This window comes from Mytilus trossulus, chromosome 2, assembly GCF_036588685.1.
Source record: "Mytilus trossulus isolate FHL-02 chromosome 2, PNRI_Mtr1.1.1.hap1, whole genome shotgun sequence".
NCBI classification, from domain to species: Eukaryota; Metazoa; Mollusca; class Bivalvia; order Mytilida; family Mytilidae; genus Mytilus; species Mytilus trossulus.
The window spans coordinates 16,407,133-16,423,201 of record NC_086374.1 but is presented as its reverse complement, the minus strand read 5'-3'; the positions used below and the strand labels follow the sequence as shown (position 1 = coordinate 16,423,201).

The 16,069-nt window shown below is 32.7% G+C and overlaps 1 protein-coding gene across 2 annotated transcripts; it reads right to left on the bottom strand.

Moving 5' to 3' along the window:
• Nucleotides 1–4,919: 4,919 nt before the first annotated feature.
• On the bottom strand, nt 4,920–14,586 carry LOC134706604 (heat shock 70 kDa protein 12B-like). 2 transcript variants are annotated; one of them, XM_063565693.1, is made up of 5 exons: nt 14,486–14,586; nt 10,131–10,497; nt 8,883–9,101; nt 7,703–7,856; nt 4,920–6,187 (listed from the first exon to the last, which is right to left on the bottom strand). In XM_063565693.1, exons 2-5 carry the CDS (start codon nt 10,470–10,472, stop codon nt 5,109–5,111), a joined length of 1,794 nt encoding a protein of 597 aa, XP_063421763.1. In that variant the 5' UTR covers nt 10,473–10,497; nt 14,486–14,586; the 3' UTR covers nt 4,920–5,108. The 2 variants fall into 2 exon arrangements, with proteins under 2 accessions (XP_063421763.1, XP_063421764.1); XM_063565694.1 differs by having other exon boundaries at nt 8,886–9,101.
• Nucleotides 14,587–16,069: the final 1,483 nt, after the last annotated feature.

Here is a 16,069-nt window from a genome sequence, read left to right as displayed (position 1 = left end):
AAACTGCTATATGTTGGGGCCAAAAAGAGGTCTTACTGGACCTACTCCTTTGTACGATCACGGAAAATAATGGAATTAAATCGGATTAAAAATTACAGACAGTCTACCCTTTCGGTCTGTGAAAAAGGAAATCACGAATTAACCAACATTCAAACTTACTTCATTTTCAGAAAACGACATCTGTAACAAACAAAAAGTGTTAGCTACCTCTTTACAAGCATAACCAAATACAATGAAAGTCCCAACTATGAACTGGCTTCTGAAGCTACACAAGAAACTTACAATTATAGATTTATTTCATCTTCAAGCCATTTTTCCACTACTTAATTGTCTATTCTACTTTCTAGTACACTTGGTACAATACAAAAGCCTGATAATAAATCGTTCAAATAAGGCCTTTGAAAATTAATAACTTTTGGAGTGTTAAACACTCGTTGGAAGTACTTGATAAATTGCATTCATATATTGGTGATTTTCAATCTGTTCAAAGTTTTGATTTTCTACCCTATATACCACTTTTCCTCAAATTTAAATTAAGAAAAAAAATCACATCCCTAATTAAATCGGCATTTAAAAAGTTAGAATGCGAGTACATATGTTCAAACTCTTTAAGGTCATTTTTTGTTTTAGATTTACGAGTTTGACTGTCCCTTTGGTATCTTTCGTCCCTCTTTTAAGTAGCAATAAACAAAAGCACTGTGTCAATTGGACATGCTTTAATACTACATGTATATATGCGCTTGAATTTTTACTAAATAACATTTTTGTTCGCTTTGGAGATTCCGCATATCGTCAAGTTATTGGAATTGAAATGGGAATAACTGTGCATCACTTATTGCGGGCCTGCTTTTATATTGTTATGAGTAACAATTTATGACTAAAATTAGCAAAGACCCATCGGAACAACATTTGATACAAAAATTTAACAATAATTTTAGATATTTGGATGATATATTGGCTCTCAATAATGACGACTTCAATATGCTTACTAAAGAAATTTATCCTTTTGAACCTACTTTAAATAAATCTCATACTAACAATGTCCACTGCCCTTTCCTCGATCTTGATATCTAGATCATTGACGGGAAGCTTAAAGTCATAAGAAACCTCAAATCAAAAAAAATAATGCATATGTTTTTTTATAACTCAATGGATAGTTTTTCATTATGAAACTTGTGTACATATACTTTTTTCTGAAGAAGATTCTTTAACTTATTCATATTTAGAAGAAGTTTACTTTATCTTAATTGCTTCCGGACATATTTTCCGTAGCCATGTGACCTCAGGGTGACCCATCTCGTAAAAATCCGTTGACAACAATACGCATGGATGTCCTTTAAATAAACTATTAAGTGAAGTTACATGTTAAACACGTGCTCAATTTCTGTGCTTTTTGTTCATTTTTAGTCGATTGTTGACAAACAGGTGACAATCGTTAAACTTTGGCTTCAAAGCACGAACTTTAATTAACTGCCATATTTTCTGCCATAACACTGACCGATTGAAAAAAATGGCGATTATACGAAATTTACACAAAACAAATGATAAATTCGTGCAAAGAAGACTAAGTTTATGATGTTTGTATGCATATGTTCAAGAATTGGAAGAACATTAATTTTTACCGGTCACTCGTTTCCTTTGACTTTAATACAAAAGTTTATGATAAAAGAGATGATTTTTCACTTCCTATCGTTAATTATCCATTTTTAGATGATGAGGTTCCTTTTACACCATCTTATGGTGTTTATATTTCTGAACCTTTACAATTCGCTCGTGTTTGTAACAACGTATTAAATTTTAGCGATTAATTAAGCATAAATTTATGTATTACTGAAAAAAATTTTACACCAGGGTTTTCAATATCACAAACTAGTCAAAACATTTACTAAATTTAATCATCGGTACAAAGAAACGATTCGCAAATATAACTCGTATTTTACATCCAATCTTTTATGGTAATATTCTTCACAAAGCACAAAATTGTCAGTATCACCTGAAAAGCTTACAAAAGCTTTAAACAGACTTATTTAGGTGGTACCTAACACTACAGAGAGCTACCTCTGTAAAATCAGCTAAACGTTTTACTTACGTTGTGTTGATAATGGAAAATTAAGCTTCTAAATGATCAAATACTGTCAGTCAAACTGCTATGTAACCAGTTTATTTTTTTCTGATAAAATGGTTTGATCAAATTTTTGGAAATTTCTACATTTTTGTCAAAGGGTGAAAGTAAATTCTCTGTCAAAAATTTTGTGAAAATTAAACGAGCCAAATTAATTTTAGTGAAAGTGTTGGGTACCACCTTAAGAAAGGATATAGTTACGATACTGTTGTCAGGTCATTAAAAATTGCATATTTTGGCTTTGATATTGATTCACTTATATGGTCTGTGCATCGGAACTTAACAAATTTATTTAAAAAACAGTTGTTGGCATGCATGACACGGGTTATGTTCTTCTTATATATCTTATGATAGTATGATACTAAACACCTAACGATGGGGATTGTGTCTGATATTCCTATGATGAAGACATACTCTTTCAATCAGTTTAACTTAGGCCGGGAGCTGGCATGTCAGTTAACTGCTAGTAGTCTGTTGTTATTTATGTATTATTGATATTTTATCTTTTTCCTTTTCTTACATCTTTTGACATCGGCCTCGAACTTCTTTTGAACTGAATTCTATTGTGCATATTGTTATGCGTTTACTTTTCTTCATTGGCTAGATGTATAGTGGGAGGGTTAAAATCTCATAATCATGTTTAACCCGGCCGCAATTTTGCGCCTGTCTAAAATCAGGAGCCTCTGGACTTTGTTAGTCTTGTAGTGTATGCCCTTATATTTTTACAGTTAGTTTTTTTTTAGCTTACTATATGCGGTATAGGCTTTGCTCATTGTTGAAGGCCGTACGGTGACCTGTAATTGGTAATGTTTGTGTCATTTTGGTCTTTTATGGATAGTTGTCTCATTGGCAATCATACCACATCTTCTTTTATATATATTGCATGATTTTTAATTTTAGTTTCTTGTGTATAATTCGGTGTTTAGTATGACTTCCATTATGACTGTACTAGTATACATATTTTTAAGGGGCCAGCTGAAGGACGCCTACGGGTGCGGGAGTTTCTCGCTACATTGTAGATCCATCGATGGCCTTCGGTTGTTGTCTGCTCTATGATCGAGTTGTTGTCCCTTTGACACATTCCCCATTTCCGTTCTCAATTTTTTTTGCCATATATATGTGTTTAAGTCGGACTTCAACTCATGATTGTATCGTCTGTTTGATTGATTGATCAGTTGGTTGATGTTTCACGCCACTTTCAACACTATTGTGCAATTTCTATGTAGTCAGTATTATAGATGGAGTAAACTGGAGTGACCAGATATAATAACCGACCTTCGTATGATAATCTGCTAATCATAATTCATTAAGATTGGAAATGAGTGAACCTGTGTCATGAAGGACCGAATTCACAACCTTAGTATAAACTAACTAGTTATACAGTAACTTGACTTCTTAGTGGGTATTCGGAAATTTATTCGAAAAAAATATGATAAAATCGTGCATATAAAACTAAGTTAATGATATATGTTTGCATTGGTGCAAGAATTAGATTAACATTATCGTTTAACCGGTCACTCGTTTCTTATGACTTTAAATGTACAAAAATGTGACAGTATAACTTCTGGGTGTCCATAGTTTTTTTTCGAATTTCAATTTTTTATATTGGAATGGAATAATGAAATCAAATATCCGTATTGTGTTATAAATAAGTCTCAAAATCTAAGATGTACACAAGCGGGTGTATTGGAGTCACTAATTATGAAAAGGACTCTCTTTTTCCGACATAAATGATCGGAATATTTCTGCCTTTACCTCCAAGCTGAACATGAAGGGGTTTTCCCATGACGGAAACATACATTTATAGTGGAAAGTGACAACATCAACTGCAATACCTTTCGATTTTGTTTTCTGACATGGCAGTTACTTCGCATTTGTGTGCAGTTCCTGTTCGGTATTTGATTTTCTATGTAAACTAAAAATGTTTTGTGGATTTTGTTTTTTTTTAATGATTTCTACCCTTCTTATATTGAGATGGTCTTTAGATGTTATTGAATGATGTACCCTGCCTGTTGTGAATTTAAGAAGAAAAAATTGGCATTTCTTTGATCATGACTAAGGATGGTCTTTACTATCACTTACCCAATATTTTCGTTCTGGTATGAAAACGGTATTGTGTAATGAAAATGGTTTGTACATCTCACGCTTAAGTCTGTTTTTGACGAGTTTGTTTTTTTATAGTATCTGGTTCTTTTATGTTACATAAGTTTGTTTCATTATTGACGAGAACTTCAACATTTAATTATGTTACTGGTGACGTGAAGTTATATTATTTTTACTGTGTCGAAACATCTGATGGGGGATCAACTGTTAGTCATCGAAAGTTCTGCAATTAAGTATCTCAGCACTTTGTTCCTGGCGAGAAACTATGGATATTGTTTCATTGCAATGTGTTTTATAAATAAAAGCAAGTCGTTTTGATTCATCTGGTGCAGTTGGGTTTTTTTTTATATCATAAGAGGTGTCAACCATATTTTTCCAACAAAAGAGAGAGGGCGTTCCCAATTGTTTCCCCTGAATTCACCATTGATTAATATTCAATTATTGACTAAACATTTTTCTCACAGGCATGATACCGATATCACAAAGTGAAAAGGATTTTAATTGAAAAATTATAATCACATAGAGGACTTTTCTTTTTTCATCTTCATTACAAATCGATTCATGTGATACCGTGATGTACAATATATTAGTATAAACATGAATATAGTAAAAGTGTAGATACCATAAATCAAATACAAACAGACTACCTACACCATGGCCAAAGTAAAAGAAAACTACAGACAGAACATTTTCGAGTTAAATGAAGTATTTTATGTTAAATACAGACACATGGCAACAGGGTAATAATGGTAGATTCACATAATGGGTTTGTGACCGCGAAACACATTAATACAAATATAGAAAAACAGTAAACATTGAATAAACACATAATTATTTCTATCTAACGTCTGTTCTCGTGATCATTCAATATGCCTAGGTTTTTTTACTTTAATAAATTAAGACTGCAATCAACATCGTCGCCATTTTCGAGTTTTGCATTTACAAGTAATCTAGTACTTCCGAAAGTCATATTTACGGTAACAGTTGTTCCAAGGTATTGCTTGTCAAATTTAGGGAAACTCACACAACCTAGTTTCCATGTGGTTATACCATGTGGATCTCGTGTGTATTCAGGATCTCTCTCCGTTGACGCATACACATCAATTTCTAATGATCCACCAGAATTAACTCCCACTGCGTTAAAATTGTGCGTCTTCTGTTCCCCGGGTCGAAATGTATCGCCTGCTCTTACAAATGGATGAAATTTATCTTCTATGTATTCTTCCTTTTCTACTTTGTGGTAGTGGGGAGATGAGCGAGAATGCTTTTCTTCATCAAATACTACACGAGTACTTATGCCATACGTATGACGAATGACTCTTTCCGTGATTATATCTGGTGCAAATCCATAAATGGCAGCACCTTTTAACACCACGGATCCTGGGTCAGTTGGAACAAATACTTTCGCCTCGCTTTTCTGACTAAGCGTTTCCTTGATAGCAGACTGGACAATTGAAGATTCCGAAAATCCTCCTACCATCAGCACTGCATATATGTCTGCCATTTCTTCATTTGAAAATAAGTCGTCTACCGTTTTAATCAGCCCTTCTCCATTTGTTCCTCTCAAGGAAGCATCGAAAAACTTCGTAAATATTTCGTTCTTGAATGTTATTTTGCCTCTCTTTATCGAAACATCTCCGATTTGTTTTCTTAATAGACCTGATAATCCTTCAATTTCACGTATGCATTCTGGCAGCGTTAGTAATATTTCTCCTCTAGATTCGTGTTTATAACTTCTTTTCTGTATTTCAAATCTGTTAAAAAATTCATAGATTTCATCTCTATATTCCAGCTTTAGTTGTGTCCATGTCTCTGTTCCTATGCATGTTCTCCAGAAATCCTCAAATGCTTCATCAACCTTTCTACCTCCCCAAGGTCCGCCAGTTGCTTTGTATATTTCTCTTAATTTATTTTTACCTTCAGTTGTTGTAACTTGATACGTCGTTATATCCACGGTACCACCTTAAACATAGAACAAATTAACCGTCAATTTTAAACTAACTTAAGCACCTGAGATCACCCTTAGTTTTTGGTGGGGTTCGTGTTGTTTATTCTTTAGTTTTCTATGTTGTGTCATGTGTACTTTTGTTTTTCTGTTTGTCTTTTTCATTTTTAGCCATGGCGTTGTCAGTTTGTTTTAGATTTATGAGTTTGACTGTCCCTTTGGTATCTTTCGTCCCTCTTTTAAGCATAATTCAGAACAAAGTAAGTTTTAAGTTTTGAATTGAAAATGAAATAGAACAACTTAACAGTATAGGGAAAACTGATATAAATATGAAGCTAGCTCATCATTCTTGTTTGAACAAAAATTAACCCGGGTGCAAATCACAAGCGGTTTTTTGTGTTGTGCTGTTACAAACCACCGCTTCGTTTTAAAGTGATGGCTGGGCGCCTACAAACATGTTTAACTCCGCCACATTCCGTGTCTTTCTAAAGTAAACTGACTTTTTTTATATTTTTAAATAATATGGTTTGTACAGAATATAAGATGGAAAATGATATGTACCATACTTCTTATTTCATGTTATGGTTATTGTTAAAATGAAACGAGAAAGTAAACAACGTCAACCGTTATTTCAGTCATAATTGCTTAGATTTAAGTTTTATTCAAGAGCCTGAGGTCCAGTGGTTGTTGTCAGTCATATTTGCTTTTCGTAAATAGTTTGTTTTAAAGTATGCCGTTAGATTTTCTCAATTTATCAGGTTGTATTTCTATAAAAACAGACTATGGAACTTCCCATAGGAACTCCTTTCACGTCTAAAATAATACCACTTTTACCAGAGATCACCCCTAGTTTTTGGTGGGGTTCGTGTTGTTTATTCTTTAGATTTCTATATTGTGTCATGTGTACTATTGTTTTTCTGTTTGTCTTTTTCATTTTCAGCCATGGCGTTGTCAGTTTGTTTTAGATTTATGAGTTTGACTGTCCCTTTGGTATCTTTCGTCCCTCTTTTACAATAAAGTTTCAAAAGAAATTGTATAATAGAATGGAAAGCTCATATGCACTTCTATTTTTTTCAAAGGTCAAAATAAAGGGCTTTGCGGAATATTTCCAACCTTTATATGCACTAAACTTCTACGAGTTTAAACTTACACGCAAATACTGTACTTTCCCTCTCTTCAGTTTTGGTGTCCCTCCGAAATCAAGACTGCTAAGTTTTGTCTCTATGACACGAAACATAAATGTCATACCTGGGTACGTGTGGTTTGTGAAACATCCATTTTTATCTTCATTTGGGTGGATACTTGGCTCATTAGCAAGTGTACTACATCCCCTTAGTTTCATAAGTTATTGTACCAATAGTAAAAATTACATAGAAATATAAAAACTAAACAGTAAAAGTTTACTCTTATTCTAGAGAATTTGTCATTTCAATAATATTCATTGCACGTATTAATTGCAATAGTAAAATGTAACCTGATTCTTATTATGGACAAACAAAGACGCTTTAATTTAGAAGCAAAGCTGATAGTACCTCCTAAATCTAGAATCATGATTTTCCGTCCATTGTCAAACGTCTTCAAGTTTACGGAAGTTTCATCGTTCCTCTCTAAAGCTAAATAGTTGCAGCACAATGCTGCAGACTCTGGTTCTAGTGTGATTTCTAATTTATTTTCTGCTATCCCTGCCTTAAAATGATAAACAAATATTTTACCTAAAGAATATCTTTCGTAATCAATAGTAAGTGTAGGCATTATATGGTATTCACTCCCTCAGATAAAATTGACACCGTGGTTTTGGTATAAAAAATTTAAACGATTAACCACTTTCATTCGAGATGACATTAAATTTTCAATAAGCGGAATCAAAACTCTTTTAAAAAAAACTACTACCGTCCTACCTTTTGTTGTGATCAAACTGTATAATTCTGACCTTCACATTATCCAAGATTAAGGATGAGATCTGGTTATTTCGGAATGACATATGCGGAAACTATATATGTCTATACCTAGGATTACAGTTTAGACTTACGATTCCGGAATCGAAAAACAAGTGGTCATCTCAAAATACAAAAACAAACCAACACTACAGATACAAAAAAGCAAATAGTGTCTTCTATAACAAAAATATGTAAACAACAAGTTAAATTTCATGTGTCCGCTGCACTTTTTTTTTTATTTACCACCAGGACTGCACAAAGCCGAATATTTGAAGACAAGGATTTATAAGGACCGAATGTGTAGATAGATGTATGATACATCTATTATCAGCATGAGCATTAGACTTCACCGCGAAGCAGGATACTTTTGATGCAATGGTAAGTATACAAAAACAAGCAAAACAATTGTTCAGAGAGGATACTCTACAAACTGTGTGTTGCTGTTGAAAACATAAATAGCAAAGTTTTAACTATTTGAGTACCCCGATTCTCATTTTAAAACTGAGTCTGGCGAACAATGTAAAATATATTTCGGACATATAGAAGTTCGTTGATAACAGTTTTTTTTTCGTTTTTTTTCTCCTGGAATTGTTTTTTTTTCTATTGAAACCAAATACCTATCTTTAATTATTGTTGATTAGTTGTAGAACTTCCATTATATTGTTTAAATCAATTTTTTGTTTACTCTATATTTTTTGTAACAATTTAAAATAAAATTGAAAATAGACCAGTATCGAAACGTTTTGATCTTATATGCATATTAAACTTTACTCACAACCTCTTTACTTGCATACACCATAAACTGTTTTGCAGATTCACTCCATATAGCAGGAAGAGTTATGATCCATTTAACATCTGTTTCTTTAATAACACATGATTTCATAAGTTCCTCTAATGCTGTATCCTTTAAAAATTTGATTGCTTCTCCAAATACTTTATAAGCTGGCATCTTTTTACCGCTTTCATCTTGTATCTTCATATTCTTCCGCAGTTCCTAAAATGTCAAGAAAGATAATTTATGAGTTTCAAATACTAAACATAGACATTTATAAAACAAAAAGGTGCAAAAGTAAAATCACAAAAAAATCTGAACTCCGAGAAAAACCAAAAATGGAAGTCTCTTATCAAAATAATGGCAAAATCAAATCATTTAACACATCAAACGAATGGACAACAACCGTCATATTACCGACTTTTTACAGGCATTTTTAAATGTAAAAAAATGGGGGATTGAACCCAAAAGGACATTAAAACTCATGAGTCAAAAATCAACTGACAACGCAATGACTAAACTAGAAAAGGACCAACAGACCAACAGTAAACAAAACACAACAAAGAAAACTAAGGAGTGAGAAACATGAAGTCCACAAAATCGGGGTAGATCTCAGGTACTCAGGGAGGGTAAGCGGATGTATGTGTCTCCTGGCGTGTTGCCCATGTTTATAGTACAAACCCAACATAAACTGTAAAAAAATCGATGAGAAATTCTGAACTCTTAAGATCATTTCCAGGCACAAAAAACTATCAACGGAAAGAAAAGATGTGAAGTACCTATCTCATAGTACTCACAGTTTTCGAAAGTTATACTAAATTCAAACTTCTATATTTGATTTGTATTTTAGCTTCAATGAATATGTCATGACATGTTTTATTTGTTTTCAATGTCTGCTTTTGATAGACAAGACATGAACATTTTTTAACCAATGACTGGATGACATTATCACTATAACTTATTCCGTAAAAAGTGTAGATGTCATATATTTTAATGGAATAATTAACACTATGAATTATACCGGAAAAACGATAAAGATTACGGAAAAATCGTATTTTTGTTTTATTCTTTTTTTTTTTTTTTGGTTTCGTTCTTCTTTTTTCTCTTTTTTTTTTTTTTTTTATCTTTTATCGTGTGTATTTCGGTTCAAGGTAAAAAAAAATCTTTCAATTTATCATTCATCTTATCTAACATCTGAATTGTAACTAAAAACACCAAGATATTTGAAGATCTCTAAAATACTCCACAAACCTTTTGATGCTCTTCATATAACGCCATTTTAAAGTATCGAAAGTAATAGTATTCCTTTGCTTCATCGACACTCATTTGTGCATAGATATTCTCAGCATCATACCCAAATGCAACAAACTCTTTCATTTGGTTTAATAGTATAATTGATTTAGTTTTATACAGTGTTCCTAACTCGCCAACATGCCAATGCTTGCAATGGACTTTCAAAGGGTTTATTTTGAAATCATTTCGTGTCAGAAATGCGAATCCTGAAAAAGAAGTTCCAATATCCAAAGCGACGGAAACAAGTACCCCTGTGGAATCAGCGTCCAACGCTGTTGGGTCTGCAATAATTCCAGACATCTGGGTGGATGGCTCTAAACTGGTCCTGCATAAAAAGAATTAAATATGAGCGAAGAAGATGCTAAATAGGCATCAAGTGGTTCTCTTTTTTAGCTCACCTGGCCCAAAGGGCCAAGTGAACTTTTCTCATCACTTGGCGTCCGTCCGTCGTCGTCCTGCGTTAACTTTTACAAATATCTTCTCCTCTGAAACTACTGGGCCAAATTTAACCAAACTTAATCACAATCATCATTGGGGTATCTAGTTTAAAAATTGTGTCCAGTGACCCGGCCAACCAACCAAGATGGCCGCCATGGCTAAAAATAGAACATAGGGGTAAAATGCAGTTTTTTGCTCATAACTCAAAAACCAAAGCATTTAGAGCATATCTTACAGGATGTAAAATTGTTTATCAACTTAAGATCTATCTGCCCTGAAATTTTAAGATGAATCCGACATTCCGTTGTTAGATTGCTGCCCCTGAATTGGTAGTTTTAAGGAAATTTTGCTGTTTTTGGTTATTATCTTGAATATTATTATAGATAGAGATAAACTGTAAACAGCAATAATGTTCAACAAAGTAAGATCTACAAATAAGTCAACATGATCAAAATGGTCAGTTGACCACTTTAGGAGTTATTGCCCTTTATAGTCAATTTTTTACTTTTTTTTCGTAAATCTTAGTAATCTTTTAGAAAACTGAAACTACTTGAAATTTGGCCACAATCATCTTTGGGGTATCTAGTTTAAAAAATATGTCCGGTAAATCGGCCAACCAACCAAGATGGCCGCCATAGCTAAAAATAAAACATGGGGGTAAAATGCTTATAACTCAAAAACCAAAGCATTAAGAGCAAATCTGACAGGAAGTTAAATTGTTGATCAGGTCAAGATCTATCTGCCCTGGAATTTTCGGATGAATTGGATCATCGGTTGTTAGGTTGCTGCACCTGCATTGGTCATTTTGGGGAAATTTTGATGTTTTTTTGTTATTATCTTGAATATTATTGTAGATAGAGATAAACTGTAAACAGCAATTATGTACAGCAAAGTAAGAACTAAAAATAAGTCAAAGTGACCAAAATAGTCAATTGACCTCCTAAGGAGTAATTGCCCTTCATAGTAAATTTTTAACAATTTTCACAAAATTTGTAGATTTTCACTAACATTTTCCACAGAAACTACTGTTATAGATAGAAATAATTGTAAGCAGCAAAAATGTTTAGTAAAGTAAGATCTACAAACACATCACCATCACCAAAACTTAATTTTGTCATGAATCCATCTGTGTACAATGTGTAATATAAACATAGACCAAGGTGAGCGACACAGGCTCTTTAGAGCCTTTAGTTAAACGTGTGAACACAATAGATATTGGCACCACTTTTGGAAATTTTTGGTCCTCAATGCTCTTCAACTTTGTATATGTTTGACTTTATAACTATTTTGATCAAATCGTAACTGATCAGTCTTATGAAGGCGATCGCGGTCTGGCGTAGTAGATTATAATCCAGGTACCTTTGATCACTGTTTAAACCCTGGTTCAATCCACCATCTTCTACATCAGAAAATGTCTGTACCAAGTCAGGAATATGACAGTTGTTATCCATTCGTTTGGTGTGTTTGATCTCTTTATTTTACCATTTGATTTGGGACTTTTCGTTTTGAATTTTCCTTGGAGTTCAGTATATTTGTGTTTTTACTTTTTTTTTTAATGCATTGAATAATGAACAGTTGTCCAGTCCAACTTAAAAAGATATGTACCGGATTTTTTTTTTATCGATTTACGAGTTTTGAACAGCGGTATACTACTGTTATCTTTATATATAGTTTTTGGTAAAAAAAAGATATAAGCAACAATCTTTTCAAAGAATCGGTGTTTTGTGCAGAATATTAAATATATCAGGTATAAGATTTTTGCATCTTTCTTTTTTTTTAAGACTTTTGATGAGTAAATTCAGATACCACTTAGGACGATACAATTTATAACGTGTTGTTAGTTTAAGACTCTGACATACTGTATTCAGACTAGTATGGATGAAGACATATATTGTCCGCTGACTTTTTGTCATTGGGTTGCAGTCTCATTTTTGTATACCTCAGCCTTTAATCTTCCTCATTTTTTTTTAACATTGTATTCCATATCTTGTTGCGAACATGGTTATGGTTAATGATATTGCTCTTTGTAATTTTAATTGTAATAGTTAGGAGTCAATCAATTATGCAGGTGTGTCTTATCAATCTAATTTTTCAACCTTCCCTGGTTTGTATAATGTAGGTTGTTTGAACGTAAATTAATATGAAAATAAAACTGTTAAGATCTGAAGGATATTTTTTTTTAAAGATGTACCTTTGTATATGGTTCTCGTATTTAAATCATAAAAGATAGGATGACCTCTTAACATGCCGAGAATTAAAAAAATCGATGTAAAAAGTGAGGAAATATGAACATTATTTAAACTGTGAAATGATATAGTTTAAACACATCATTGCTTTTCTACCTTGGAGCCAGTAATACCCTAATGTTGAGTGTTATCTAAATTTTACTTCCTAATCTTGGAAATACATTTGACAATAAATGTTTAGTCCTATCAACATTTTTTTTTATAACTTCTATGAATAAGAAAACAGAACAGTTACGTCATAAAACAAAAATATTTTCTATATCACAAATTGTTTTTTAAATAACTATAGGATTTTTTTTTAGTTGTCATGTGATAAAGAGATAACAAATTCATTTTTATATATATTTAAAACTTGGTTAGAGAAGGTGTGATATAGAGTTTTTAAAAGCGATCCGGTATTATGTTTAAGTATTGGGTCAAGGCTAGTTGTATTTGTTCGAGTCGTAAGACTGTACGAGGACATCATAGATCATCATACATAATTAATATAAAACACCCACTACAAAAGGTGACTCATACAGTCATACTAGATCGATATGATAATATTTTGTGTAATATACACTTCTATCTTGACACCTTTTAAAACCAAAAATAGAAAGTTGAAATCTTGTAGTAGGACCAGTAAAAATTCTGTGTTGATCGGCTTGTCTGTATAAGTCCTATATTGTATTAATGACCAGCTCTCAGATTCATGGAATCGTCTTAAAAGGACAATTTATAAATTATTTTTCAACTCATTGCTTAACAAAATGTGTTAGTTTTATTTTGGAATTAAATATATTATTGTACATATATATGTACATGCAATCCTTTGGCAGTTTTAAGGGTGGGGTTCTGTTGTATCAAATAAAGAAATTGTTGGGCTGTCAGTTCATTGGAGGTGACCACAGTAACTACAACGTACAGAGTGCTTATTGTCATGTATTATGAATATGGATCATGTTGAGTTTAGGTCATTTATATATTATGGTTGTGTCGGACAATTCTCCTGTGGAAGTTTTCATATTAATCTTGTATCAAGTCAGGAATATGACAGCGATCCTTAGTTCGTTTCTTGGTACGTTGCATTGATATTTGTTTTTTGTTGTACTTCAGTGTTTCTGTTGTTTCGGTGTTTTCCCCTTAAAATTAATGTGTTTCCCTCGGTTTTAGTTTGTAACCTGGATTTGTTTTCTCTTGGTCGATTCAATTGTGACCTTTGAACACCGGTATACTTCTGTTATCTGTATGTGTTATTATATTATTTTGTTATTAAACATTATTTACAAGAGAAAAGAACAAGTTACTGTGAGCAACAAACCTATATTAGAGTTGTGTCTTATTTATTTGAAATAATTTAGAAAAAATATACTTAAGTTCGGACAAGCATGTAGTAGGGTCCTCAGTGCTGAGGCGGGTGTTATCTACGGATTGACACATTTTTTTCTTCATCTGTTGCTGTTTAAAAAATTGTAGACAACGACGACATCAACAATTCAATGAGGCTTATTCTCCTCTTTTCAATGATATAAAAGCCGTGAGCTATTCCGGTAATCGTTTATATTCGTTGACTCTACTAATGTCGAGGAAAAAAATAATGGTCATGTTTGTTAGTTTTAAAATAGATGATTTAAAAAGATCTGTAGTTACCTTACACTGCAATTTCTGAATACACATCAATCGATCAACCTCTCACCATTAATCAAAATATATGTTTCCAATTGTAATTTACTTCCTTAATATTGTAGTAGATTGTTTTTACCTATTTATAAATTATATGAAACTGATATGGTTGTGTGAAGTTATTTAAAAAACAAAAGAATGCACTTTTAGTTACGTTGTTATTGGTGAAATTGCATTTAAGAAAATCCGACCATAATTATGTTTGGACTTATATCTATACCATATGTATGAAACAATTATATCCTGTACGAGTTATTTTTACAAAATGTGAAAACTGCAGTAACTTTATAAATAATAAGATAAACTGTCATGTTCGTATACACATTAATATAATTACTCACATAATTTGGAAATTGTTCAAAATATTTGAAATTGGCAAAATTATCCCTCAAACGCGTCAATGTCCGAATTCCTTTGTAGCGGCGTTTTATGGGCACAATAACATGGATCGATTTTACTTAGAATAAATTTAAAGGACAGGTAAAAAGTCTTGAACCATCAATCAACGTTCCTCGGCAAGAGCATAGTCGCTATAATTTATGATGGTTGTAGTAAGAATTTCCAAAACTGATGATTTACGTACCAGTTAGACCATGCTATTTTAAATCATAAACTCAATCGCATGACTTATGTGCTAAGACCGAGTGTCGAATTGTTTGCATGACGGATACATAGACTACCTTATCTTTTATGAAACTTCCCCAGTCATTTTCCTTTAATTCCACTCACACGGCTTTGGTGTACAAAGTTGGGAATCATACTCATTTGTTTTTGGTGTGTTTATTGATAAAAGAAAGTTTTGCTGCTATATGTTTGAAACGCCCCAATGCTGAAGCTGGACAAATGCAGATTGTATATCAATAACAGCTCACCTGACATTTCACAGAGTAATATTTATGTACAGTCCTCTGTTCTTTTTCATTGATGCGTCAACTTAAGCGTTCAAAAAGTAATATAATGTGCCTCTTTTAACTGTTTCCATGATAATAGTGACACTGCCACTGTTAATGCTAAACATAATGCTCACCTTTGCGTAGCGGGTAGAAGTCGTCATATGTAACCAATATGTGTTCTCTTCCTTCCATCCTCATCTAACAGGAAGCTATTGGTATATATGACCATAATTGAAATTTTGTGAAATTGAACAGTCAGGATCCTACTTCGTCAAAATTATCTCCCCATTACGCCAGTTATTTTCACAACCGTAGAAATGGAAGCCATTGTAGCGATGACGCGCTACCAATTTTGCTCTTGGAAACCGATAAATTTATCCACATTGCACCAATACGATCCTAAAAGGTCAGTTATATTTTTAAAAGACAAATGTATCAACTAGCAAATGAGCATCAGTTAATGTTCTTGTCTGCATTAATTCAACTTAAAACTATTGTCTGATCGGTTGTCAGGTGGAATTTTCGAAAAATCATATAAACATTTAAAAAAATTCTAATTAAATATTTCATGGAAGGGCAGACTAGATTTTTTTAGTGGTTACAGACTATAAACCCTAGGTAACACACACAAAAAATTAGAATTTTTCGAAGATATGCA

Bases quoted from the DNA above. Each gene is read 5' to 3' on its own strand.
- LOC134706604 (XM_063565693.1), bottom strand. From the start codon at position 10,472: ATGTCTGGAATTATTGCAGACCCAACAGCGTTGGACGCTGATTCCACA. The intron at 7,857-8,882 runs GTGAGTAAAGTT...TATCATTTTAAG, and splicing joins TGTATGCAAGTAAAGAGGTT to GCAGGGATAGCAGAAAATAA. The intron at 6,188-7,702 runs GTACTATCAGCT...TCTATGTTTAAG, and splicing joins CATGATTCTAGATTTAGGAG to GTGGTACCGTGGATATAACG.